Source organism: Giraffa tippelskirchi, chromosome 2 (genome assembly GCF_054371585.1).
Source record: "Giraffa tippelskirchi isolate mGirTip1 chromosome 2, T2T-mGirTip1v1.2.pri, whole genome shotgun sequence".
In the NCBI taxonomy this organism is placed as follows: Eukaryota; Metazoa; Chordata; class Mammalia; order Artiodactyla; family Giraffidae; genus Giraffa; species Giraffa tippelskirchi.
In genome coordinates, this window is record NC_137276.1 from 115472713 (window position 1) to 115500177 (window position 27465).

General features: G+C 40.2%; 1 protein-coding gene across 1 annotated transcript in view; it reads right to left on the reverse strand.

The window, feature by feature from the left end:
* FMN2 (formin 2) overlaps positions 1-27465 on the reverse strand; it is a 389781-nt gene that overhangs the window by 232043 nt on the left and 130273 nt on the right. The window contains exon 4 of the mRNA XM_081574390.1: positions 21855-21910. Coding sequence (XP_081430516.1) covers positions 21855-21910 — 56 coding nt within the window. The remainder of the gene's footprint in view (positions 1-21854; positions 21911-27465) is intronic.

Genomic DNA, 27465 nt, shown 5'->3' on the forward strand with positions numbered 1-27465 from the left:
TTACATAAGAAACTGTTTTTTTCCCCTCCACTGTATCTTCTTGCCTTTGTTGCAGATGAATTTGACAATATAACCTCAGACTTATTTCTGGACTCTCCATACTGTTCCATCGACCTCTGTGTTTGTTTTTGTGCCAGCACCATACTGGTTTTGATTATTGTAACTCTGTACTATGGTCTGAAGTCAGGGAGCCTGATTCCTCTAGTTTTGTTCTTTCTCAAGATTGTTTTGGCTATTCGGGGTCTTTTGTGTTTCCATACAAATTTTCATATTATTTGTTCTAGTTCTGTGAAAAAGATCCTTAGCATTTTTATAGGAATTATATTGAACTGTGGATTCCTTGAGTAGTATGGTCATTTGAAAAATGCCAATTTTTTTCAGTTCATAAACACAGTACATCTTTCCATCTGTTTGTATCACCTTCAGTTTTGTTCAGCAATGTCTTATGGTTTCCCAAGTATAAGACTTTTATCTCCTTGAAAAAAAGTGAACGTGCAAGCCACTCAGTTGTGTCTGACTCTTTGCGACACCATGGACTATACAATCGGTGGAATTCTCCAGGCCACAATACTGCAGTAGGTAGCCTTTCCCTTATCCAGGGGATCTTCCCAACACAGGGATCGAACACAGGTCTCCTGCATTGTGGGCAGATTCTTTGCCAGCTGAGCCACAAGGGAAGCCCAAGAATACCGGAGTGGGTAGCCTATCCCTTCTCCAGCAGATCTTCCCAACCCAGGAATTCAACCAGGGTCTCCTGCTTTGCAGGCAGGTTTTTTTACCAACTGAGCTATCAAGGAAGGCTTAGGTAGGTTTATTCCCAGGCATTTTTTTTCTTCTTAATTTGGTAAGTGGGATTATCTCCTTAAATTCTCTTTGTGATAGTTCATTAAGATGTATAGAAATGCAACAGATTTGTATATATTAATTTTACATGCTTCAGTTTTACCAAATTTATTAATGAGTTCTAGCTGGGAAGAGAAGAGAAGCGAAAAGCAAAGGAGAAAAGGAAAGATATTCTCATTTGAATGCAGAGTTCCAAAGAATAGCAAGGAGAGATAAGAAAGCCTTCCTCATGCAAGGTTTCTTTAACATCCGCAAATCAATCAATGTAATACACCACATTAACAAATTGAAAGCTAAAAACCATATGATTATCTCAATAGATGCAGAAAAAGCCTTTGACAAAATTCAACATCCATTTATGATAAAAACCCTCCAGAAAGCAGGAATAGAAGGAACATACCTCAACATAATAAAAGCTATATATGACAAACCCACAGCAAACATTATCCGCAATGGTGAAAAATTGAAAGCATTTCCCCTAAAGTCAGGAACAAGGCAAGGGTGCCCACTCTCACCACTACTATTCAACATAGTTTTGGAAGTTTTGGCCACAGCAATCAGAGCAGAAAAAGAAATAAAAGGAATCCAGATAGGAAAAGAAGAAGTAAAACTCTCACTGTTTGCAGATGACATGATCCTCTACATAGAAAACTCTAAAGATTCTACCAGAAAATTACTAGAGCTAATCAATGAACATAGTAAAGTTGCAGGATATAAAATTAACACACAGAAATCTCTTGCATTCCTATACTCCAATAATGAGAAAACAGAAAGAGAAATTAAGGAAACAATACCATTTACCATTGCAACAAAAAGAATAAAATACTTAGGAATATATCTACCTAAAGAAACAAAAGACTTATATATAGAAAACTATAAAACACTGATGAAAGAAATCAAAGAGGACACAAACAGATGGAGAAATATACCGTGTTCACGGATTGGAAGAATTAATATAGTGAAAATGAGTATACTACCCAAAGCAATCTATAGATTCAATGCAATCCCTATCAAGCTACCAATGGTATTTTTCACAGAACTATAACAAATCATTTCACAATTTGTATGGAAATATAAGAAACCTCGAATAGCCAAAGCAATCTTGAGAAAGAAGAATGGAACTGGAGGAATCAACCTGCCTAACTTCAGTCTCTACTACAAACCCACAGTCATCAAGACAGCATGGTACTGGCACAAAGATAGAAATATAGATCAATGGAACAAAATAGAAAGCCCAGAGATAAACCCACGCACCTATGGACACCTTATCTTTGACAAAGGAGACAAGAATATACAATGGAGAAGAGATAATCTCTTTAACAAGTGGTGCTGGGAAAACTGGTCAACCACTTGTAAAAGAATGAAACTAGAACACTTCCTAACACCATACACAAAAATAAACTCAAAATGGATTAAAGATCTAAACGTAAGACCAGAAACTATAAAACTCCTAGAGGAAAACATAGGCAAAACACTCTCCAACATAGATCACAGCAGGATCCTCCATGACCCACCTCCCAGAATATTGGAAATAAAAGCAAAAAGAAACGAATGAGACCTAATTAAAATTAAAAGCTTTTGCACCACAAAGGAAACTCTAAGCAAGGTGAAAAGGCAGCCTTCAGAATGGGAGAAAATAATAGCAAATGAAGCAACAGACAAACAATTAATCTCAAAAATATACAAGCAACTCTTGCAGCTGAATTCCAGAAAAATAAATGACCCAATCAAAAAATGGGCCAAAGAACTAAACAGACATTTCTCCAAAGAAGACATACAGATGGCTAACAAACACATGAAAAGATGCTCAACATCACTCATTATTAGAGAAATGCAAATCAAAACCACAATGAGGTACCATTTCACACCAGTCAGAATGGCTGCTATCCAAAAGTCTACAAGCAATAAATGCTGGAGAGGGTGTGGAGAAAAGGGAACCCTCTTACACTGTTGGTGGGAATGCAAACTAGTACAGCCACTATGGAGAACAGTGTGGAGATTCCTTAAAAAACTGGGAATAGAACTGCCATATGACCCAGCAATCCCACTGCTGGGCATACACACCGAGGAAACTAGAAGTGAAAGAGACGCGTGTACCACAATGTTCATTGCAGCACTGTTTACAATAGCCAGGACATGGAAGCAACCAAGATGTCCACCAGCAGACGAATGGATAAGGAAGCTGTGGTACATATACACAATGGAATATTACTCAGCCATTAAAAAAATACATTTGAATTGGTTCTACTGAGATGGATGAAACTGGAGCCCATTATGCAGAGTGAAGTAAGCCAGAAAGAAAAACAACAATACAGTATACTAATGCATATATATGGAATTTGAAAGATGGTAACGATAACCCTATATGCAAGACAGAATAAGAGACACAGATGCACAGAACAGTCTTATGGACTCTGAGGGAGAAGGTGAGGGTGGGACGTTCTGGGAGAATAGCAATGAAACATGTATATTATCATATGTGAAACAGAACACCATTCCATGCTCGATGCATGAGACAAATGCTAAGGACTGGGGCAATGGGATGACCCAGAGGGATGGGATGGGGAGGGAGGTGGGGGAGGGGGTCCAGGAAGGGGAACACATGTAAACCCATGGCTGATTCATGTCAATGTATGGCAAAAAATACTACAATATTGTAAAGTAATTAGCCCCCAACTAAAATAAATAAATTTATTTTAAAAAAAAGAAAGAAAGAAAGCCTTCCTCAGTGATCAATGCAAAGAAATAGAGGAAAACAACAGATTGGGAAAGACTAGAGATCTCTTCAAGAAAATTAGAGATACCAAATGAACATTTCATCCAAAGATAGGTTTGATAAAGGACAGAAATGTTATGGACCTAACAGAAGCAGAAGATATTAAGAAGAGGTGGCAAGAATACACAGAAGAACTGTACAAAAAAGATCTTCACGACCCATTTAATCACGATGGTGAGATCACTCACCTAGAGCCAGGCATCCTGGAATGTGAAGTCAAGTGGGCCTTAGAAAGCATCACTACAAACAAAGCTAGTGGAGGTGATGGAATTCCAGTTGAGCTATTTCAAATCCTGAAAGATGATGCTGTGAAAGTGCTGCACTTGATATGCCAGCAAATTTGGAAAACTCAGCAGTGGCCACAGGACTGGAAGAGGTCAGTCTTCGTTCCAATCCCAAAGAAAGGCAATGCCAAAGAATGCTCAAACTACCGCACAATTGCACTCATCTCACATGCTAGTAAAGTAATGCTCAAAATTCTCCAAGCCAGGCTTCAGCAATATGTGAACCGTGAACTTCCAGATGTTCAAGCTGGTTTTAGGAAAGGCAGAGGGACCAGAGATCAAATTGCCAACATCTGCTGGATGATTGAAAAAGGAAGAGAGTTCCAGAAAAACATCTATTTCTGCTTTATTGACTATGCCAAAGCCTTTGACTGTGTGGATCACAATAAAGTGTGGAAAATTCTGAAAGAGATGGGAATACCAGACCATCTGACCTGTCTCTTGAGAAACCTGTATGCAGGTCAGGAAGCAACAGTTAGAACCGGACATGGAACAACAGACTGGTTCCAAATAGGAAAAGGAGTATGTCAAGGCTGTATATTGTCACCCTGCTTATTTAACTTATATGCAGAGTACATCATGAGAGTTGCTGGGCTGGAAGAAACACAAGCTGGAATCAAGATTGCCATGAGAAATACCAATAACCTCAGATATGCGGATGACACCACCCTTATGGCAGAAAGTGAAGAAGAACTGAAGAGCCTCTTGATGAAAGTGAAAGAGGAGAGTGAAAAAGTTGGCTTAAAGCTCAATGTTCAGAAAACTAAGATCATGGCATCTGGTCCCATCACTTCATGGGAAATAGATGGGGAAACAGTGAAAACAGTTTCAGACTTTATTTTTTGGGGCTCCAAAATCACTGCTGATGGTGATTACAGCCATGAAATTAAAAGACACTTACTCCTTTGAAGGAAGGTTATGGCCAACCTAGGTAGCATATTTAAAAGCAGAGACATTACTTTGCCAACAAAAGTCCGTCTAGTCAAGGCTATGGTTTTTCCAGCAATCATGTATGGATGTGAGAGTTGGACGGTGAAGAAAGCTGAGCGCCAAGGAATTAATGCTTTTGAACTGTGGTGTTGGAGAAGACTCTTGAGAGTCCCTTGGACTGCAAGGAGATCCAATCAATCCATCCTAAAAGAGATCAATCCTGGGTGTTCATTGGAAGGACTGATGTTGAAGCTGAAACTCCAATACTTTGGTCATCTCATGCAAAGAGTTGACTCATTGGAAAACACCCTAATGCTGGGTAGGATTGGGGGCAGGAGGAGAAGGGGATGACAGAGGATGAGATTGTTGGATGGCATCACCAACTCAATGGGCATGGGTTTGGGTAGACTCTGGGAATTGGTGATGGACAGAGAGGCCTGGCGTGCTGCAATTCATGGGGTCGCAAAGAGTTGGACATGACTGAGCGACTGTACTGAACTGAACTGAGTTTTCCACTGGTATCTTTAGAATTTTCTCTGTATGGTATCATGTCATCTGCAAACAGTGAGAGTTTTACTTCTCCCTTTCCAATCTGGATTCACTTTATTTATCTGGTCTGACTGCTGTTGCTAGGACTTCCAATAGTATGTTAAATAAAAATGGTTAGAGTGAGCATCCTTGTCTTGTTCCTGACCTTACAGGAAATGCATTCAGCTTTTCCTCACTAAGTATGATGTTAGCTGTGGGTTTGTCATATAAGGTGTTTATTATGTTAAAGTATATTCACTTTATGGCCACTTTCTGGAGAGTTTGCTTCATATATGGATGTTAAACTGTGTCAAAACCTTTTTCTACATCTATTGAGATAATCATATAGTTTTATTCTTCAGTTTGTTAATGTGGTATATCACATTGATTGATTTGAGGGTATTGAACCATCCTTGAATCCCTGGAATAAATCCCACTTGATCATGTTTTATAATCCTTTTCATGTATTGTTGGATTCAGCTTCCTAATATTTTGTTGAGGATTTTTGCACCCATGTTAATCAGTAATAATGTTGGGTTTGTTTTTTTTTTATATCTTTGTATCAGGGTTATGCTGACCTCATGGAATGGGTTCAGAAGCATTCCTTCCTCTGCAATTTTTGGAATACTTTCAGAAAGTTTCTTGTTAACTCTTCTCTGAAACTTTGGTAAAATCCTCCTGTGAAGACATTTGATCTTGACTTTTGTTTCCTGGACATTTTTTGTTTTTTTTTTTAATTATTGACACAATTTCATTATTAATAATTGGTCTTCTCCTATTTTCTATTTCTTCCTGGTTCTAACTGGAGAGATTGTACCTTGCTAAGAACTTGTCCATTTCTTATAGGTTGTTCATCTTATTGGTGTATAGTTGTTTTCAGTAGTCTCTTATTGTCCTTTGCATTTCTGTAGTGTCAGTTGTAACTTTTACTTTTATTTTGGATTTTATTGATTTGGGCTGTCTCTCTTTTTTCCTTGATGAATCTGGCAAAATGTTTATCAAATTTTATTTTCAATGAAACAGCTATTAGTTTCATTGACTTTTCCTACTGTTTCATTTATTACTGCTCATATCTTTATGTTTCTTTCTTTTGACTAAATTTGAGTTTTCTTTGTTCTTTTTCTGGGCCCTTTATGTATAGGGTTAGGTTGTTTATTTAAGATTTTTCTTGCTTGACAAGTAAACTTGTATCACTATAAACTTCCCTCTTAGAACTGTCTTTATTACTGTGTTACTGTTGACTTCTCCCTTATGTCTGTTAGTATTTGCTTTTTGTGTTTAGGTGCTCCTATGTTGGGGGCATATATATTTACAATTCTTATATCTTCTTCTTGGATTGATTCCTTGATAATAATGTAATATCCTTGTCTCTTTTACCAGTCTTTATTGTAAAGTCTATTTTTTCTGGTACAACTATTGCTATCTTGGCTTTCTTTTCAACCTATTTGCATGGAATACATTCTTCCATTCTCTCACTTTCAGTTTGTGTCTCCTTAGATTGAAGCAAATCTCTTGTTGGCAGCCTACATACAGGCCTGTTTTTACATTCAGCTACTTTATGTCTTTTAATTGTAGCATTTAGCTCATTTAGATTGAAACTAATTCTTGACATGTATGTTATTATTGCCTTTTAAAAATTGTTTGTGAGGTTGTTTTTGTAGTTCTTTTTTGTTCCTTTCTTCTTTTGCTCTGTTCTCATATATTTGATGGTTATATTTACTGTTAGGTTTGGATTCCTTTTTCTTTTTTTGTGTGTGTATATATATTACAGATTTTTAGATTGTAGTTACCATGAGGTTTTTATATATCACTCATTTTATATACATATATATATAATATATAATATATATATGATGGTTATACACTTACTGATCTCTTAATTTCAAATACATCTTTAAAACCATGCACTTGTACTCTATGACCCTCATGATTACTGTTTTTGATATCATATTTTACATCTAATTCTTTTGTGTATCACATAACTGCTCATTGTAGTTATGGATGATTTCACTACTTTTGTCTTTTAATAATCCTACTAGTTTTTTTGAGTGGATGATTTCCTACCTTTACTATATGTTTGCCTTTATGGATGAATTTTTCCTTCCATAATTTTCAAGTTTCTGCTGCTGCTGCTGCTGCTAAGTTGCTTCAGTCGTGTCCGACTCTGTGCGACCCCATAGACGGAAGCCCACCAGGCTCCGCTGTCCCTGGGATTCTCCAGGCAAGAACACTGGAGTGGGTTGCCATTTCCTTCTCCAATGCATGAAAGTGAAAAGTGAAAGTGAAGTCGCTCAGTCGTGTCCGACTCTTCGCGACCCCACGGACTGCAGCCTACCAGGCTCTTCTGTCCATGGGATTTTCCAGGCAAGAGTACTGGAGTGGGGTGCCATTTCATGTTTCTAGTCATAGTCTTTTCTCAGTTAGGTAAGTTCCTTTAACATTTGTTGTAAAGCTATTTTGGTAGTGCTGAACTCTTTCAGCTCTTGCTTGTCTGTGATGCTTTTAATCTCTCTATCAAATATCTGAAAGAGAACCTTGCTGGGTAGAGTATCCTTGACTGGAGGTTATTCCCCTTTATCACTTTAAGTATATCATACCCCTCCCTTCTGGCATGAAGTTTTTGCTGAAAAGTCAGCCTTATGGGAATTCTCTAATTGTTACCTATTGCTTTTCCCTTGCTGCTTTTATATTTTCTAATTCTTTTTTTTTTAAGCCTCTAATTTCATTCTACATTCATTCTTGTCCTGAATTCTTTGATCATCTTTACAGTTACCCTAAACCTTTTCTCAGGTAAATTGCCTATCTCCACATCACTGAGTTCTTCTGGGCTTTTATCTTGGTCCTTCCTCTGAAACATATTTCTCTGTAACTTCATTGTGTCTAAATTACTATTTTATGTATGTATAGGTCAGTTACGTTTCTTGATATTGGAGAAGTGGCCCTCTGTAGGAGATGCCCTGTGCATCCCAGGAGTCCATTCTTCTCTTATCACCCAAGGGCCAAGGGCCAGCTTGTCCCAGGGTAGTGTCTGGACTGCATTTGCAGATTCTACCCACAGGCTGTGGGTATAGTTTTCTTGCTTCCAGTGTCTGCTCCCTAGTGGGTGAGGCTGGGCTAGAGGCTAGTGCAGTCTTTGTGGTAGGAGGGGCTAGTGCCTGCCCATCGGTGGGTGGAGCTGGGTCTTAGTCCTCTGGTGGGCAGGGTCACGTCTAAGGGTGTGTCTAGAGGTGGCAGTGGGCATAGAAAGTCTTTAAGCAGCATGTCTGTCAATGGATGAGGCTGTGTCCCTCCCTCTCAGTTAGTTGTTTGGCCAGAAGTGTCCCAGCATTGGCGCCTACAGGCTGTTGGGTAGGGTCAGGTATTGATACCAAGATGTCAACCTTCAGAAGAGCTCACACAGATGAATGCTCCCTGACATATCTACCACCAGTGTGTGTTGCCCCAAAGTGAGTCACAGCAACCACCACCTCCCCAGGAGACTCTCCAAGACTAGTTGGTCCCAGGCTCCTATGAAACTGTGGCTTTTGCCCTTGGCCCTGGTGTGTGTGAGATTTTGTGTGCACCCTTTAAGAGTGAAATCTCTATTTTTCCCCAATTCCATGTAGCTCCTGCAACCACGTCCTACTGGGCTTCGAAGCCAAGTGCTCTGGGGGCTCCTATTCCCAGTGTCAGACCTCCACAGGTCTGACACTGTGGGGAGTGTCCTCTGTAAGGGGGATATTGGGGAGAACCTCTGTAATACAATTATTCTCCAGTTTGTGGGTCACTCACCCAGAAGGTAACAGATTTGATTATATCATGACTCTACTCCTCCTACCAGTTTTGTTGTGGTTCCTTCTTTATGTCTTAAGTTGTAGAGATCTTTACTGGTAGGTCTCAGACTTTTTCAATGATGGTTGTTCTACAGATTTTTGTGACATTAGTGTCCTTGTGAGAAGAGGAGAACTCCTCCTTCTATTCCACTTGGCTGCTCTCTCAGGATTCACTTTCCCCTTTGCTGCTTTTAATATTCTCTCTTTAAATTTTATTTTTGCCATTCTAATTACAATGTCCTGGTGTGTTCCTCTTTGGCTTAGTCCTCTATAGAATTCTGCATTTCCTGGACTTGGCAACCGTTTCCTTTTCCCAGGTTAGGGATGTTTTCTGCTATTATGACTTCAAGTATGTTCTTGGCCCCTTGCTCTTTTCCTCCTTCTGAAACCCCTACAGTGAGAATATTAGGATTCTTGATGTTGTCCCAGAGGTCTCAAACTGTCCTAATTTCTTTTCATTCTTTTTTTTTCTTTCTGTTCAGGATCAGCAATTTCTACTAGTCCATCTTTCAGCTTGCTGATTCATTCCTTTGTATTATTTGCTCTACTTTTGATTTATTCTGGTTTATTTTTCATTTCAGTTCTTGTATTCTTCATATCTGTTTGGTTGTTCTTTGTATTTTCTCTTTGTTAAAAACTTCTAACATCTCTCTGTGTGCATCCATTCTTCTCCCAAGTTCTTTGATTATCTTTACAGTCATTACCCAGAACCATTTCCTGTGTAGGTTACCTATCTCCACTTCACTCAGTTCTTCTTCTGGGGTTTTGCCTTGTCCCTTCATCTGGAATATTTTGCCTTGTCACCTCATTTTGCCATTTTTATGAGTCTGGTAGCTTGGTTATGTTTCCCGTCCTTGGAGAAGGAGCCTTTTGCAGGAGACATTGTCCCAGAAGCACACTCCCCCCATGGTCACCAGAGCCATATGCTCTAGGGATTCTCCTTAAGAGGTCTGTTTGGGCCTTTCTCTTGTGGCAGGCTGACTGTTGTGAGTGGTCCAGTAAATTTAGTTGGCTCTTGGTCTATTTAGTTACCTGGTGTGCCTTGGGCAGAGGCTGCTGGCCAGTAGCTGGCAGAAGTGGGTCACCAGGCAGCTGACTACAGAATCACAGGGGATTCCAGGGTCTGCTGGCTCTCTGGTGGGTGCACTGAGGGTCGGGGGATATTGTCTGCCCACTGATAAGTAAAGTCAGGTCCTAAGGCAAGTTCCAGTCTACTGGTGCTGATGGGCAGAACCAGGTCTTGAGGTCAGGTTGCCAGGCCCCAGGGCTCCTAAAGCAGGTGTCAGATCACTGGTGGGTGAGGCTAGTTCCTGACAAACTTTTCTGTGGGTCCTGAGTTTTCTTGAAACTTGTGTTGGCCTGCTATTGGGAGAGATTGGCCTGCTAGTAGGAGGGCCAGTTTGCAGACGGCCATTTTCTTATGGCTGGTGTGTGCATGCTCGTGGGCAGAGATGTCCAAAGGCAGATAATGGGCTCAAGGGGTCTTCAAGAAGCCTATCTACTGATGGGTGGGGCTGCGTTCATGCCTAATTAGCTGCTTGGCTAAAGGTGTCCCAACACTGGTGTCAAAATGGCCCTTGCCAGCACCAGTGTCCACATGGTAGAACAAACTCCCCAAATAACTTCCACCAGCATCTATGTCCTCAGCATAAGCTGCAGTAAGAGGAGATGAACTCAGGGTCCTTCTACTCTGCCATCTGCACATTTTCTCCTAAACTTTTTTTTTTTTTAACTGAAGTATAGTTGATTTACAATGCTGTGTTAATTTCTGCTCTATAGTGATTCAGTTATACACACACACACACAGTTTTTTGTGTTCTTATACCTTATGTTTTTTCATAGGACATTGAATATATTTCCCTGTGCTATACAGTAGGACCTTCTTGTTTATCCATCCTATTTTTAATAGCTAACATCTGCTAACCCCAAATTCCCATTCCATTACTCCCACCTTGAACCTCCTTGGCAACCCCAGATATATTCTCTATGCCTGTGAGCCTGCCAAACTTAATTCTTTTTAAACAATTTATTTATGTTTTTAATTGAAGGATAATTGCTTTACAATATTGTGTTGCTTTCTACCGTACATCAACATGAATCAGCCACAGGTATACACATGCCCCCTTCCTCTTAAACCTCCCACCTACTTCCCACCTCATCCCACCCCTCTAGATTGTCACGGAGCACCAGTTTGAGCTTCCTGAGTCATGCAGTAAATTCCCATTGGCTGTCTATTTTCATATGGCAGTGTATATGTTTCTATGCTACTCTCTGCATTTGTCTTACCCTCTCCTCCCCCATCTTGAAACTTAATTCTTAAACATTATTACTTTAGCCAGCTATTTTTCATCACAGATTCAGGTATAATAAAGGCAGTATAAAAAGTAAAAGCCGTGAAGAAGAGGAGGAGGAGGAGAGACTGATTCTAAACCAGGTTCTCACTTTAAAATTAAAATAAATAAAAATTTAAAAGGAGACGTCCCTAGTGATCCAGTGGTCCACTGCAGGGGGCCCAGGTTCAAACCCTACTCCTGGAACTGTGATCCCCCAGGCTGCATGGTACAACCAAAAATAAATATTAAAAAAAAAAAAAAAGGAGAAAAGGAAAAAAATAATCTTTGCAATTTTGTAGAGAATCTATATAATAATCCTTAAAAATGGAAGTTAGTTAACAAATCTATTTTACTACATACAGTAATATATTTTATATATCACCAACTTTGAGATTATTTAGGATCTGCCATCCACTCCAGCTGAACAATTATATACAATATGTTGTATATGTGGGTGGTGTTGGTTAGTTCTTATAAGTTATTTTAAACACTAGCATATCACAAAAAATTGTCGTTAAAAATAATATGTTCACCAAAGTATTTCTCAAGTACAAGATTATCTATTTCCCAGAAAAAGAAACATTACTGTATTAAGGCTAAAACTCACAAAGAAAGTCAAGATACATTCAAGGAAAGCTTTTGCTGAAAGGTTCATTTGCTCATCTTTGCAACTTTATTATGCTTACTGTGTAGGTGATATACTTTCAGAGCCTAGAATATAAAACCACTTATTAGTAAGTTAACACTGTGGTAATTTATTCTGTAAATGTTACTATAAAATATGTAATTCATTTTCTATAATATTGAGATTTTCAAGTTCTGCTAAATTCTCAGGCCACATTATTGTCAAGTTTGGATACCTCTAGATAGCTGTAAAATTTGAACTCTACTCTTTGCAGAAGCAGATAAGTTCTCTATTTGTCAAGCTCTAAATTCGAAAACATTCTACAGCTTTGGAGAAAGCCAATGAGATTCCAAATTTACAATAAGGAAACACATGCTGTGCATAATCCTACAGGAAAAGAAACCCAGATTTTTAAAGAGATAAGATTATGCACAGAAATAAAGAGCAATCAATTTCAAGTTTGAAACAGAATTTCAAGAAAGAAGGAAATATCAGAACATACGGTAACTGGTAAATAACTTACCCCTAGCTCCTTAAAGTAGAACATATAATGGAAAAGGAGAGTCACTCAGAGAGCTAAAGAAGCACCTCTGGAACCTCACAATGAAAAACATAATGAATTACTGAATATGCAATATTTCTGAACTGAAATGGAAATGACCAATCTCTTCCAAGCCCTTCACTGCACAGATGAGAAGTGTGAGAGGAAGGGGCAAGGGATCAGGTAGATCTCATCATCAGCTGTGTTACTTTCAACAGAATTGATAATTGACTGAAGATTGATTGATAATTGATTCCAACAGTAATTGACTGTCTGCAGCAGTAATTGATAATCTGACTGGAGGGAAGGTTACAGTACCTGTCACTAGTGAATAACAAGAGTGGAAGTATTAAACAGCATGTTTGGGAAAGGGATCAGAAAAAAATGGAAACAGTCTCTTTGGTTCCCTCACATCTTCTGAATGTTCTCTCTCATTACTTGAGTTGTGGCAAGGTCCTGCAATAACTCTAAAGCAAAATATTCCTGAGCTGTCCCAATTAGTGCAAGGAAGAAAAACAATCTCATCAGAGTTTCCCTTCATTGATGGTCCCTCGATAAACTGCTCACCTCCTAGCCACCCTTCTGGATGGACACCCAAGCAGCCTCTAAGGTAATTAAACTTGCAAAGAACAGCGCTCACAGCAAGTCTGGTGAAATGGCTTAGGGGTATTTGCTCAGCTCAGCTCTCTGTCACTCAGTCGTGTACAATCCTATGAAATTCCATGGGCTGTAGCCCGCCAGGCTCCCCTGTCCATGAAATTTTCCAGGCAAGAATATAAGAGTGGGTTGTGATTTCCTTCTCTAAGGGGTCTTCCCAGATCAGGGATCGAACCCACGCCTTCTGCATCTCCTGCACTGCCAGGTATATTCTTTACCACTGTGCCACCTGCTGAACTAACAGCTAACATCTTGAGAGCCTCCTATGTGCCAGGGGCTCTTCTAGGCATTTTATAAACATTTGTGCATTTAAATCTCACAAAATTTTATGAGACTCATTATTCCCATTTTGTAGAAGAGGAAATTAAGGCACAGAGAACAGAATACATTGCAGAAGTTTCCCAGGTAAAAGTGGGTAACTGGGATTTGTGCATAGGAAAACCGGCTCAAAGCTCAATCCTCATCACTTGGGGTGAATAGAAACTGAATTTCTACCACTCCCCAACAACCACCCCTACATGCCTATTTTTTCATCAAACATGTTCTGATCTGCCTCAAAATATCAGGTACTATGTTAGACACTGGAGGGACAAGTAGAATGGAGGAGTTCTAGCTTTAAGGGGGACAGTTGTCTATGAGATGCACATAATACGACAATTATGCGAGAGCAAGGTAAGTACAGAGTCCCAGAACAGAGCCATCAAAGGAATCAGGAGGGAGGCCTCTCAGAGAATGTAGCTAAGAGGGAGTGAAGTCTAATATGAGTTTAGATTAAGAAATAGGAATTCAGTGAGTTAAAAAGGGGCAGTAGGCATAAGAAGAAAAGATATCAAAGACAGACATGAAGGATGCTAAAGTTTTGAGAAAACGCTGCAGGGTGTCTTTTTAAGGTCAGAATAAACTGAACAGCTAGGAAACAGTGGGTGATGGGGCTCAAGGCAGAAGATGGCAAGGGAAAGCCCTGTGTGTCACTCAGGTCTGTGTCTTGTCTCTGACACCATGAGCAGCGAGCAGACGTGAGTACGTTCAGATTTCAGAAGGATAGCTCTGTAGGTTAACTTTTATTCCTAATTCTGTAATACTGCTACTGCTGCTACTGCTAAGTCGCTTCAGTCGTGTCCGACTCTGTGCGACCCCATAGACAGCAGCCCACCAGGCTCCGCCGTCCCTGGGATTCTCCAGGCAAGAATACTGGAGTGGGTTGCCATTTCCTTCTCCAGTGCATGAAAGGGAAAAGTGAAAGTGAAGTCGCTCAGTCATGTCCAACTCCTAGCGACCCCATGGGTCTGCAGCCTACCAGGCTCCTCTACCCATGGGATTTTCCAGGCAAGAGTACTGGAGTGGGGTGCCATTGCCTTCTCCGATTCTGTAATACAACATATATTAAATACCTTAGCGGAATCACGTGACATCTTGCAAATCACTTCATATCCACAGAACAGCCCAGGACCTTACAATTCTTTGTATTTCCTTCAATAAAGACCACAAATACCTTGCACATAGTATGTCAGCAGACAACCAATAGTGCAGTAAAGGAAAAACATCCTTTATAAGCTATTAACTTTTGTCACCTGCTATCCCTTTAGAGCAGCTGCTTGATCTGTTTGCCCCTCTCATGAGTCATCAATGGTAAAGACTGGAGATCTCATCAAGAAAACTAGAGATACCAAGGGAACATTTCATGCAAAGACAGCACAATAAAGGACAGAAACAGTATGAACCTAACAGAAGCAGAAGATATTAAGAATAGGTGGCAAGAATACAGGAGAACTACACAAAAAAGATCTTAATGACCCAGATAACCACGATGGTGTGATCACTCACCTGGAGCCAGGCATCCTGGAGTGCAAAGTCAAGTGAGCCTTAGGAAGCATCACTAAAAACAAAGCTAGTGGAGGTGATGAATTCCAGTCGAGCTATTTCAAATCCTGAAAGATGATGTGGTGAAACTGCTGCACTCAATATGCCAGCAAATTTGGAAAACTTAGCAGTGGCCACAGGACTGGAAAAGTCAATTTTCATTCCAATCCCAAGGAAAGGCAATGCCGAAGAATGTTCAAACTATCACACAATTGCACTCATCTCACACGCTAGTAAAGTAATGCTCAAAATTCTCCAAGCTAGGCTTCAACAGTACATGAACTGAGAACTTCCAGATGTTCAAGCTGGATTTAGAAAAGGCAGAGGAACTAGAGATCAAATTGCCAACATTTGTTGGATCATAGAGAAAACATGAGAGTTCCAGAAAAACGTCATTTCTGCTTTATTGACTATGCCAAAGCCTTTGACTGTGTTGCTCACAACAAACTGTAGAAAATTCTTAAAGAAATGGGAATACCAGACTACCTTACCTGCCTCCTGAGAAATCTGTATGCAGGTCAAGAAGCAACAGTTAGAACCGGACATGGAACAACAGACTGGTTTCAAATTAGGAAAGGAGATTGTCAAGGATGTATATTGTCACCCTGCTTATTTAACTTATATGCAGAGTAGATCATGTGAAATGCCAGGCTGAATGAAGCACAAGCTGGAATCAAGATTGCTGGGAAAAATATCAGTAACCTCAGATGTGCAGATGATACCACCCTTATGAAGAAGAAGAGGAACTAAAGAGTCTCTTGATGAAAGTGAAAGAGGAGAGTGAAAAAGCTGGCTTAAAACTCAACATTTAAAAGACTAAGATCATGGCATCCAGTCCCATCATGTCATGGCAAATAGATGGGGAAACAATGGAAACAGTGACAGACTTTATTTTCTTGGGCTCCAAAATCACTGCAGATGGTGACTGCAGCCATGAAATTAAAATATGCTTGCTCCTTGGAAGAAAAGCTATGACCAACCTAGACAGCATATTAAAAAGCAGAGACATTACTTTGCCAACAAAGGTCTGTCTAGTCAAAACTATGGTTTTTCCAGTAGTCATGTATGGATGTGAGAGAAAGCTGAGCACCGAAGAATTGATGCTTTTGAAGTGTGGTGTTGGAGAAGACTCTTGAGAGTCTCTTGGGCTGCAAGGAGATCCAACCAGTCCATCCTAAAGGAAATCAGTCCTGAATATTCATTGAAAGGACTGATGCTGAAGCTGAAGCTCCAATACTCTGGCCATGTGATGTGAAGAACTGAATCATTAGAAAAGACCTTGATGCTGGGAAAGACTGAAGGCAGGAGGAGAAGGGGAGGAGAGAGGATGAGATGGTTGGATGGCATCACCAACTCGATGAACATGAGTTTGAGCAAGGTCCGTGATTTGGTGATGGACAGGGAAGCCTGGCGTGCTGCAGTCCATGGGGTCTCATAGATTCAGACACAACTGAGTGACTGAACTGAACTGACTCTTGGAAGGACTGATGCTGAAGCTCCAATACTTTGGCCACCTGACGCAAAGAGCAGACTCATTGGAAAAGACCCCGATCCTGAGAAAGACTAAGGGCAGGAAGAGAGGGGGACCACAGAGGATGAGATAGTTGGATGGCATCACTGACTCAATGGACATAAGTTTTCAGCAAACTACAGGAGGTAGTGAAGGACAGGGAAGCCTGGTGTGCTGCAGTTCATGGGGTCGTAAAGAGTCAGACATGACTTAGCAACTGAACAAGAACAGCAAAAGCTCAGTAGGTTAAGGACACAACTTCATTTCACCTCTAAGTCCTACTTCCCCAGAAAGATAGTGCTAAGTCGTGTCTGACTCTTGTGATCTCATGAAGTGTAGCCTGCCAGGCTCCTTTGTCCATGGGATTCTCCAGGCAAGAATACTGGAGTGGGCTGCCATTTCTTCTCCAGGGAAACTTCCAACTCAGGAATTGAACTCAGGCCTCTTGCATTGTGGGCAGATGCTTTACTGACTGAGCTACATGGGAAGCCTCCAAGAGAAGAATAGAAACAGTATGTGACCTCTATGGCTTTTTTCACATTCACACCTCAAATTGTAACTGTTTTCCAGATGCCTGCCGGTTTTCACTCTTAAAACTGCCAGAACAGTTTCTCCTTTTTTTTAATTTCTAAAACTAAAATGTCTAATTTGTTCCCTCTGAACTAGGGGGAGTTTCCACAAAATGAAAATGTACTTTCCAGAAGAATTCTGTCTTCCCCTTAACACATAATGGGGAACATCTTGCCAAAACAGCAGCCATTTTCCATGCTTCCACAGGGGGACGACTGTGTCTCCCCTTTCCCAACTACCCCTACCCACCGCCCCCAGAGTCACTGCACCAATGTGTTGATAATCCACCTAAGACCATTCAGAGTCTGAGGTAAACTTCAAGGAAGGCTAACTAACCTATGTTTCCAGACCACAACCACCTCTTTCTGTCTCCCCTTTATCCCCTCTTTTTCTTACTCTGGTCTCTACTGTGGTTGTTTACTTGTCTTATAAATTGTTGTTTTTGTAGATCTGTAATTAACATGTGACTTCATGTCACTTTTTGCCTTAGAGTTTAGAAGGAGTGTACTTTCCCCCCAACTCTTTAATATGTCTAGGTCACTCTCATGCAATTCAAGTTGCTTGTTTTCATGTCTCCATCACTGTTTCTTCAAAATTACATCCCCTATCCCTTTCTTTGACCTGACCGATTCTTTTATTACTCTCTGAACTTGTCTATGTCATAACACAGGTGAGTAACCCCTCAAGCACCATCAACCAGGCTACATTACTTCATCACACGTGTTCCCTTGACGTGCCTCTAAATAAAGATGTATCTGAAACTAACAATAAACTGTACAGAGTAGTCATTGTATAAAGATCACTATAAAGGATGCTCAAAAAAAATAAAGGATATTCTGAAAGGAGAACCAATAGAAAAGAATACTCAGTTCCTCAATTAAGTTTGCAATCCAATTAGGCACTGAGAGGACTGATCAGAGCAAGATCCTGAGGGGAAAGTTTAAAGTCAATTTCAAAGGAGATTAAAACTGGACTGAGTTCAAATTGTACACATCTTCCTGACCTTTTAGAATGTATTTGCATACAGTGTAAAGGGTAAGAGAGTACTGATTTTATTTTTTTAATTTTCTAACACTCTGTAATAGACGTGACTGTTCTCAATAAACACCGTAATGTGTAGGAAGACCCGACTTTCAATTTCCTGATGTTAATCGATTCCTATCCAAAGCTAGGATCTTCAAAGGTCAAATTTTATTCTATTTACCTTTCACCTAGTCCATTTACATCAGAAAGATGTTGAGAGTCTTAGGACAATACTTTGAAGCACATATTTTATACGTAACTTCAAAAGCAAAAAATAAGTTAAAAACTGGGCAGTAACCAATTTAACTACCATAAATTAATCTTTAACATAGGAGTAAACATTTTTAGAGACTATAATTGACATTTGGCTATTTACATATTGTAGCAGATAAACAAATTTACAGTTTAAATAGTATTTCAAATGCCAAAGAATAATAAAAAATACAGAATACAGACAGTCCCGTTTCTGTCTTATGAAATAACTCTTTAGCTAGGGCAGCTTTCAAATCATATTGGTGGTTTAGTCACTAAATCATGTTAGACTCTTGAGACCCTGTGGACTGTAGCCCACCAGGCTCCTTTCTCCATGGGATTCTCCAGGCAAGAATACTGGAGTGGGTTGCCATTTCATCCTCCAGGGGATTTTCCCAACCCAGGAATCGAACCCAGGTCTTCTGCATTGCAGGCAGATTCTTTACCGACTGAGCTACAAGGGAAGTCCCTCAAATCATATTATTTGAATTAAAGTAATCAATAAGCGAGGTCTAAAGAAAGTAGCTTTGTTTTAAAACTTCCTAACCCATGGCCCTTGGGTGACAGCACTGGAGGGTAGCAGCAGGTCTCTCTCCATGTGCACAGAGAACTCCTGCACCTTCCACCCCTCCCAGCTAAGAAGAGGCATTAGGAATCATGGGCCTTGTCTAGGGATATAGAGTTCTCAGAATTATTAAGTACAGGGAGAGAGCAAAAGTTAAGACCAGTTCAGTGTACTCCAGAGTGCTTGAGTGGAGAGAACAGGTGCCTAAAGAAAACAGAGTGAACGCACCAGCCACATCACCTCCACAGAGGGACCAACCCTCCGCACTCATCACATCCATCAGTCACAGAGCAAACCATCCAGAAGCCTCTCACTTCCTCTGCAAGGGCAGCTGACAGACAGACAGACTGCTGTCTAGTAACTAGAGGCAAGGCGTGTTACACAAAAGACAGAGCTGCACGTTTTTCAAGAGTAGTGAAGCACTAAAGTTTGAGAAACTGACACAATTTAGCAGAAAGTTAAACATGTATCTTTGATCCACTCAGCTTCAATCTAAGCTTCTAAAACAAATCTTGACATCAGACTCTTATGTATGGTATAAATAGGATAACTTAAATTTCTCACCTCACCATTAGATGATTCTGGCATGAGATGGTATTAAATAGCCGTAGGAAAATTACATGTGTAAAAGTCTAGATTTTATCATAGTGGAGAGAACATGAGGTACAAAGTCAGACCTCTTGTTCAAATCATGACTCTTACCCTTTATCAATTTTTGACCTAAAGCAAATTAATTTCTATAAATGTCACTTTTCTATCAGTTAAATATGAATTAATAAAAATGACTTTAAAGGGTTATTGTAAGAATTGCCTAAGATAATACAGTAAAATAACAGGTGAACAGTACACAGGTTTCTAGTTTCCACATCCTTCTTATGGCTGTTATTTCAGGTTTTATGAAACAGACACATATTATCTCAGAAAAGAACCTGTCCTCAAGTAAATTAATGACAAAGAGCCAATGACTCCAAGAGTAAATGCTGTCATTGCTGAGTGTTTGACTTCAACTGCCTCCCAATTAATTTATTGCATTTTCTAGTTTCTAGATACCTCACTGGCAACAAGGAAATGAGAAGGTATGAAATTTAAATTAGTCTGTTTTGCTTATGAGTTTCCAGGCTATAACATCAGGAGTTTTAAAATTACCCAGTTCATCAGGTTTTCTACACTATTGGTTCAAAGCTCAAGAAAAATGGAAAATCACTATAATTTTATACACACACATGAATATCTACCTTATATTATTCTATATGAAATCTTAATACACAGAGCAATGTTGTATGTGTTGATAGTATAGAATACTTTTTGTTCAGGTTTTCTCTGGGATTATCAATGTAACAGAGGATTCAATAATACGCACCCCAGAGATAAGAACTAGAAAAATCTAACATATTATCTCAAATTACAACTTTAGTCATGACAAAAAAACTGCTGCAAGAATAATGAGATATTTTGAGGGCACAAATTTTTCTGATTATTTCTTTTTACTTCTCTTCACTGTATTCACTCTTGGCTAATCACTACATTTAGATAGCATCACTAACTCAATGAACATGTATTTGAGCAAACTCCAGGAGACAGAGAAGGACGGGGAAGCCTGGCATGCTGCAGTCCATGGGGTCACAAAGAGTTGGACATGACTTAGTGACTGAACAACTACAAGGTAATGAACTTCCAGCTGAGTCCACCAGACCTCTCCAAGTACCCCAGCCTGACAGAGGTCTCTGCTCTTAAAAAAAAAAAAGAAGCTGGGAAAACCTGTTTTATGACATTATTCTTAAGAGTATCTTTACTCTTATCACAGTGACGTGTCTATCTATATTTCTGAAAAGCGCCAGAGGATTATAAAATGAAATTCTCAACCAATTTATATCTCCATTTCTCCTCTAGGAGGAGCAAACTTCCATGTACACTGCAGGGCTGCTTCTTTTGAAAAGGGGAGTCAATTTATACTTGGAAAAGTTCTCAAAAACCATCAGATTATTTGATTTTTATGGAGAAGAACACCATATCCCAGATAGTATGTCATCACTAACCAGAAATTGACCTGGGCCTGGAACCTGAGAAGAAGCCATCTCATTTTCTACTTAGACCCCCCTCCAGAGAACATGCTTCATGCTAGTAATTTTTAATACTAAGTTATTTTCAAATTATAGTTGGAAGAATATATAAACAAATTTTAAAAATGATTTTATATCCAAAAGAACAACTGCTAACCACAATTACTAGTCCATACAAATGTTGCTTATTTTTGCAGGAAGTGCATTTTGGTGCAAGAAAAAGAAGACATTAGATTTGACTTCTTTAGTAACAGAATAAGAAAATTTCTAAGGAAATTAAACAGATACTAACTAATGCTTCATTCACCAAATCAACTTCAGAATATAATTTGATTTTCGAAAAGCTCTAGACATTTAGAAAAAAATCATATCCATGTGACTATTAGTTCAACCAGGCACATTTCCACACAACACCTGAATGGCCACTGTTTCCTAGTGGAGCCAGCAGTTGTGGCCCTGCTCTCTGGCCAGATGTGGAATGATATGGGTTCTGAGGAGCTTGTCCCCAGAGCCACTTCAAGGTTGATTTTCTTGGCCAAGTCTGAATGGAAGAAAACACCCACCCATCTGCCTGGAGTCCCCTGCAGGCTGAGAAACACGGGTGGTCTAGCTGGCTGGGCAAATGGAAGATAAGGCAGTCAAATACGAGACAAAAGGATCCCACAGCCTAATTAAGTCTTCTTACCTGCTGAGCAGCATCTGAACATTTTTTCGGAGTTTCTAAAACAGCAGATTGAGAGTCTGGGTTGAAAAGGAAGAAGACAGGCAATATGTTAAAGAGCAGATTTTCCCATTTCTTTGACCAGAAAATGAAACTAACTACAATATACCTTCAACCACAATAAGCACCCAAACACCCAGGCTACTTTCCAGCTATACTTCCGTGCTGTGAGGACATAACCACTTTTCAGTACATGTAACACACAAAATGACATGCTCATGTCATTAGGTATTTTTTAGATTAGCACTAAGCCCTTCTTTACACATCAGTCATGATTACTTATCTCAATAGCTAGTTTCTATTTTGTGCCAGGAAGTATCTGCTAAGACAGTCACTGCTCATATTATTCACTTAAGTCTGTACAGTGATGGAAGCCAACTCCCTAGACTGGAAGGACAGGGTCCTGGGTACCTTATCTGACTGTTGACAGCTGATCTTGCCCTTTCAACAAGAGATAATGTGCCCTCGCTAAGAGGCACTGAGTGATTGTCATCTGAGACAGAGGACAGCAGCTTCTTCACGCTGGAAAACCTAAGGGAAAGCCAAGGCTATGTTTCATTCTGTTTTTTAAGCTAAGGGATGCTTTCTGTGAAGCTCACATGGGAGTTACAAAAATAAAGACATAAGAGAGCCTCCAGGAACTACCAGTGATCATGGATTGGAGTCTGAGAACAACTTCTATCCATCCTTGCATCGTGGTAAGGAACTGAGGCCCAGACACAGCTGGTAGGAAGACAAAGATGAGTCTGTCTCCCCACTGTTCCACTGTTTCCCATCCCAGACTAGCACACAGACCAGATGCCTGACAACACATAGAAGTCACTCTGGGGGATACCTCAGACTTTTCTAATTTAGCAGCATTTTAGTTCACGTATGTGACAATGCACAGAAAAAGTAAAAGGCATTCATGGTTTAAATCATACAACGTATTGTTAAACTACATTGAAAGTTCATTTTACTTGGATTAAAGCATGGTCTCCACCTGGGCCCCACGAGCCTCCTTCGGCCTTCTCCTCTCCCGCCACCCCGACCTCTGTGCTATCCCCACCTGCTAAGCACACTCTGGCCACACTAGCTTTCCTGCTGCCCTGTGCACACAGTCCTGCTCCCTCCAGGGGATCTGGGTGTGTGGGGATCTCTGCACACACACCCTCCATCTCCCTGCTCCATGGAGCACCCCATTCCCTGTTGCTCTCTCCACAAAGTCGATCCTCAAACAAAATGCTATAGAATTCACTTGTTTGCCGACTTATTTCTCTATCTTAACTGACTAAATCAAACTCTATGGAGACAGATACTTTGTAGATTCTTTTCCTTACTGACTCCCCAGCACCTAGAACAGTGCCTGACACACAGTAGATGTGTAAATATTTGTTGAGTGTTGTGGGAGGGGATCAAAGGTGAGACCAAAGAATGATGAAACTACAGAAGCAAAGCGGGAGCCCCAGGAGAGCAGGCACTGGTCAGGGCATAGGTCGCCATGCCATTGCTAGGGCTGCACCTAAGCTCAGGGTACATCTTTCAGAACAAAATCACTGAGAACAGCATGGCATAATCACTCACCAACAGTATCACTGTGGCAACAACACTAACAAGCAGCTTTAACACATAAGTGTTTTCCCAAATACTATATTTCACTAAGTTAATCAAAAGATTTGTCTCTTATACTGACAGATCTCTATTTTGAACTCAACACAAGAGCTGGCCATTTCTGAAGAAAGATCTTTAACATCAAAGCGAGGACAGTTAATATTAAAGCAAATCCAGGCTCTAGAACACTTCTGTTTTCTGCTGGCTTTAGTCACCTTCAAATCCTCCAAAACACAACAGACTTGAGAGAAGACCCTGGGGCTTTGTAGAAACGAGGACATTTTCTCTTCCTTGTCTGTCTATGCCGGTGATGCAGGCAGAGCCCACAGGGTCTCCAGGGGGTCTCACAAAGAGCCTTTCCCTTAGAGACATAAACAGTGTTTCCCAGTTTTTTTAAAAATAGTCCTAGGCCATGCAACCTGCTCCAAAAAGCAAACCTCTGGATTCTGATGGTAAAAAGAATCTCACCACCTCACCAAAACAAAGAACTAGAGAGTGTTATCAATATTCCACTGTTTTGAACACCTACATCTAAAGCTTTGATCTGAATTGAGTTCATCCTCTCACCCTCACCTCTTTCACTACTTCCTTGAATCAGTGTGTTATGACGCCTAGAAGAAAGTTATACATCAAAATATTCTCTTCAAGATCATAAGCTGGATCACAGGAGTTCTAGAGGGTCAAGATTTTAAGGTGAAAGAAATGTATAGAATAGCTATAAAGAAAGGGGGGAATAAATGAGAATAATCAAAAGAAGAAAGACAAACAAACGTTGAGGAGAAGGAAAACAGGAGAGAATAAGAAGGAAAAAGAAGGAAGGGGAAGCAAAAGAGTAAAAGGAAGCATGAAAATTCACAAAGGGCTGCCCACAGAGGGAAGACACAGGCTGGGCTGTGCCCAGTGAAGGGCCTCTGAGCACCGGGCCAGTCAGGAGCCTGTGGGCAAGGGGGGCCGAAACCCACCGGGCTCCAGTGTCCTCCAAGTGTGGACCCCTCGTGCGAACTACCAGGGCAGTGGCCTCCCACTCCTCCTCCCAGAACTGGGGAGTTTTTCAGAACTGCCTTCTGTCAGCCCTGCACCGCAGAGAGTCCCTCTTCATCATCAGGACGGGTGTTTTCAGAGTGACCCAGGGAGAGCTCTCAAGAGCACATCTCAAACTGCCAACTCCTCCACTCACCCTTCCTAAGGATTAAGAAACTCAGTTTAGTTCAGTTCAGCCACTCAGTCAGGTCCGACTCTTGGCCACCCCGTGGACTGCAGCACGCCAGGCTTCCCTGTCCATCACCAACTCCCGGAGCTTACTCAAACGCACGTCCTTCGAGGAGGTGAAGCCATCCAACTAGAAGTCTAACAAACTAGACTGGTTTTAAAAAAAACATTACTGTCTGAAGTAGAGTGGGAGAAAGAACATTCCTGACAAAAATTTAAATGCTCCATTTAGAAAAAAACCAAAAACCTCACAAAAATTTCTGGGTGCTCCACAATTCTAAATATGCTTCAAAAATGATCTCTTTATCATCACAAATAAGCCAATGACTTACAAAACAAAACACACCTGGATGAGGTTTACATTTGTAGAGAGGACAGTAAGAAAAAGGGTAGTATATGCCACTCTGCTAGGAATGGAAAAGAAATCAAATATCCTTCAAAATACAGAAAATACACCTTCTGAAAATGAACTAAGTAGACTCTCAAAACTTTTATATTTTAATGAAAAATATGCTTATATAAAATTACTAAATTACAGCTTCTTTAATTATCAATTTGATTCAAATCTAATCAATTTAATTGAAAGAAAATTCATTAAATTTCATTTAAATACCGTGACTTATGATTAGCAGTCTAACCAATGGTAGATGTCTTTACTCTGGTATGCCATGTCCTTACACAAATGAAGATGGGGTTAAAAATGTAATTTCCCTAAAAGGGGTCAACCCTGTATTCTGCTTATTTGATTATTTAATAGTCTGGATCTGCCTCTTGTTGCCAACAAAGGATGTTCATACAGAGGCATTAGCCTGCATATACGAGGAGGAAATGCGGGCTGATTTAAAAAAAAGACAAACTGAACGTGGAGAATCATCTCCAGGAGACATGTTTGATCTGCTTGAGAGCATTTTATTTCGGAGTCAGGTGGCAGGTTGAGAGATAAACATCATCAAACACCCCCTGGCCCCTTACAGAATCTCTGCTTTTCCTCAAGTGAACACGGATTAAAGCATCAGGACAAACCTGGAAATCAGTTGAGAATGTACTTCACACTATATTTCATTCCACAGAAGCTCCTTTCTTTAGAAGCCGTAGAAATACTTCTTTTGGATACTAGAGGACAGAAGAGTTGTCTTTCTGAGACTATTGCTTTTCATCTCACAGACACAGGGCACGATCCAGATGTGTGCCCGCTTCCCTTTCTACCTTAAACCTGAGGGATAAATGTCAACCACCTTTAAAAACTGCAAGTTCTTCTGAAATTCATTCCAGCATGCTGGTTCACCTCAGTGCTATACTCAATTCCTTTCAATTTAATCTATTCCCCTCTATCATCTTTTTGTACACCTCACATATTCATAAGCTGCTCAGATATTTTTTTAGAGCCAAGGTGGATTACCATTCTTTCAGCCAGCAAGTAAACACAGGTTTTAGGATTCCTATACAAAAAGTTGGTCACATTTCTACCAGCTATCCTTCCATATTTTCCTCCAGGATTTTCTGTGTCCAAATTGCTTTTCTAAAATCAGTCCTCTGTTCAATCTCTTTACCATTCACATTTTTAAAGAAAGATAATGGACTTGGACTTCCCTGGTGGTTCAGTGGTTAAGAATCCACTTGCTAATGCTGGGGATAGGAGTTCGATCCCTAGTTCAGGAAGATACCACATTCCAAGGGACAACTAAGTCCATGAGCTGCAATGACTGAAGCTGGAGTGCCTAGAGCCACCCATGCTCCACAACAAGAGAAGCCACTCCAATGAGAAGCCCCAGTGCCACAACTAGAGAAAGTCTGCACACAGCAACAAAGACCCAGCCCAGCCAGGAATAAATAAATTAATTTTTTTGAAAGAATTTGTTGAAACAAAGAAAGAAAGGGACTTTCCTGGCGGTCCAGTGGCTAAGACTCCGTGCTCCCACTTCAGGGGGCCCAGGTTTGATCCCTGGTTGGGGAACTAAAGATCCCACATGCAGCAATGAAGATACTATGTGCTACAACTAAGACCAGGAACAGCCAAATAAATATATATATTTTTAATTTTTTTTAAAAAGGAATATAATGGCCTCGATTTGCCAAAGATGCACCAAGAATGATCAAGTCACTCTTCACACCTTGATCCTGTTCTCCACGAATTCAAAACTAAAATCAAGTCTCTCTTTGCGTAAATCTATCAAGTAACCTTTGAAGCTTGGTTATGAGCCCTTAAAATGGTCCTTGGGCTCTTTCAGCACACACAGAATTCCATCAAATATAATACTTGCATTCATGTGCTGAGCAGATATTTTATTAATATTTATATCTTTTTTAACAAAAAATCTTCATTTATTCACTCAATATTTAAGTATATACTGTATCCAAAGGTCTTGAAATGTGAGGAGTCTACACAGAAGACAGATAGTAGATACAGATCAGATCCAAACCTAAATAATTCACATGATAGAAATATGAATAAAATGCCAGGAGGCTCCAGAAAAACCACTGTGGTGGGGGTGGGTTGCATCAAATAAGTAAAGGAAAATGAAGAGAAAGAAGATAGGAGAAAAGATAACTGAAAAGGATCTCTTCTTATTAACATTTCTGCTACAAACTTCTGGAGCAAGCACATTGCTCTTTAACTTCCTTTCCAGCCTGTCCTTCTAGGAGACTTCACTCTACGGACTTCAGATGGTCAGCCTCAGCACCTCAGGTTCCTCTGTGGATGCAACACAAAGACACCGTAGGAACCGAAGATCCCTAAGAACCCACAACCCCTGAGGGCTCACTGCAGCCTCTGCAC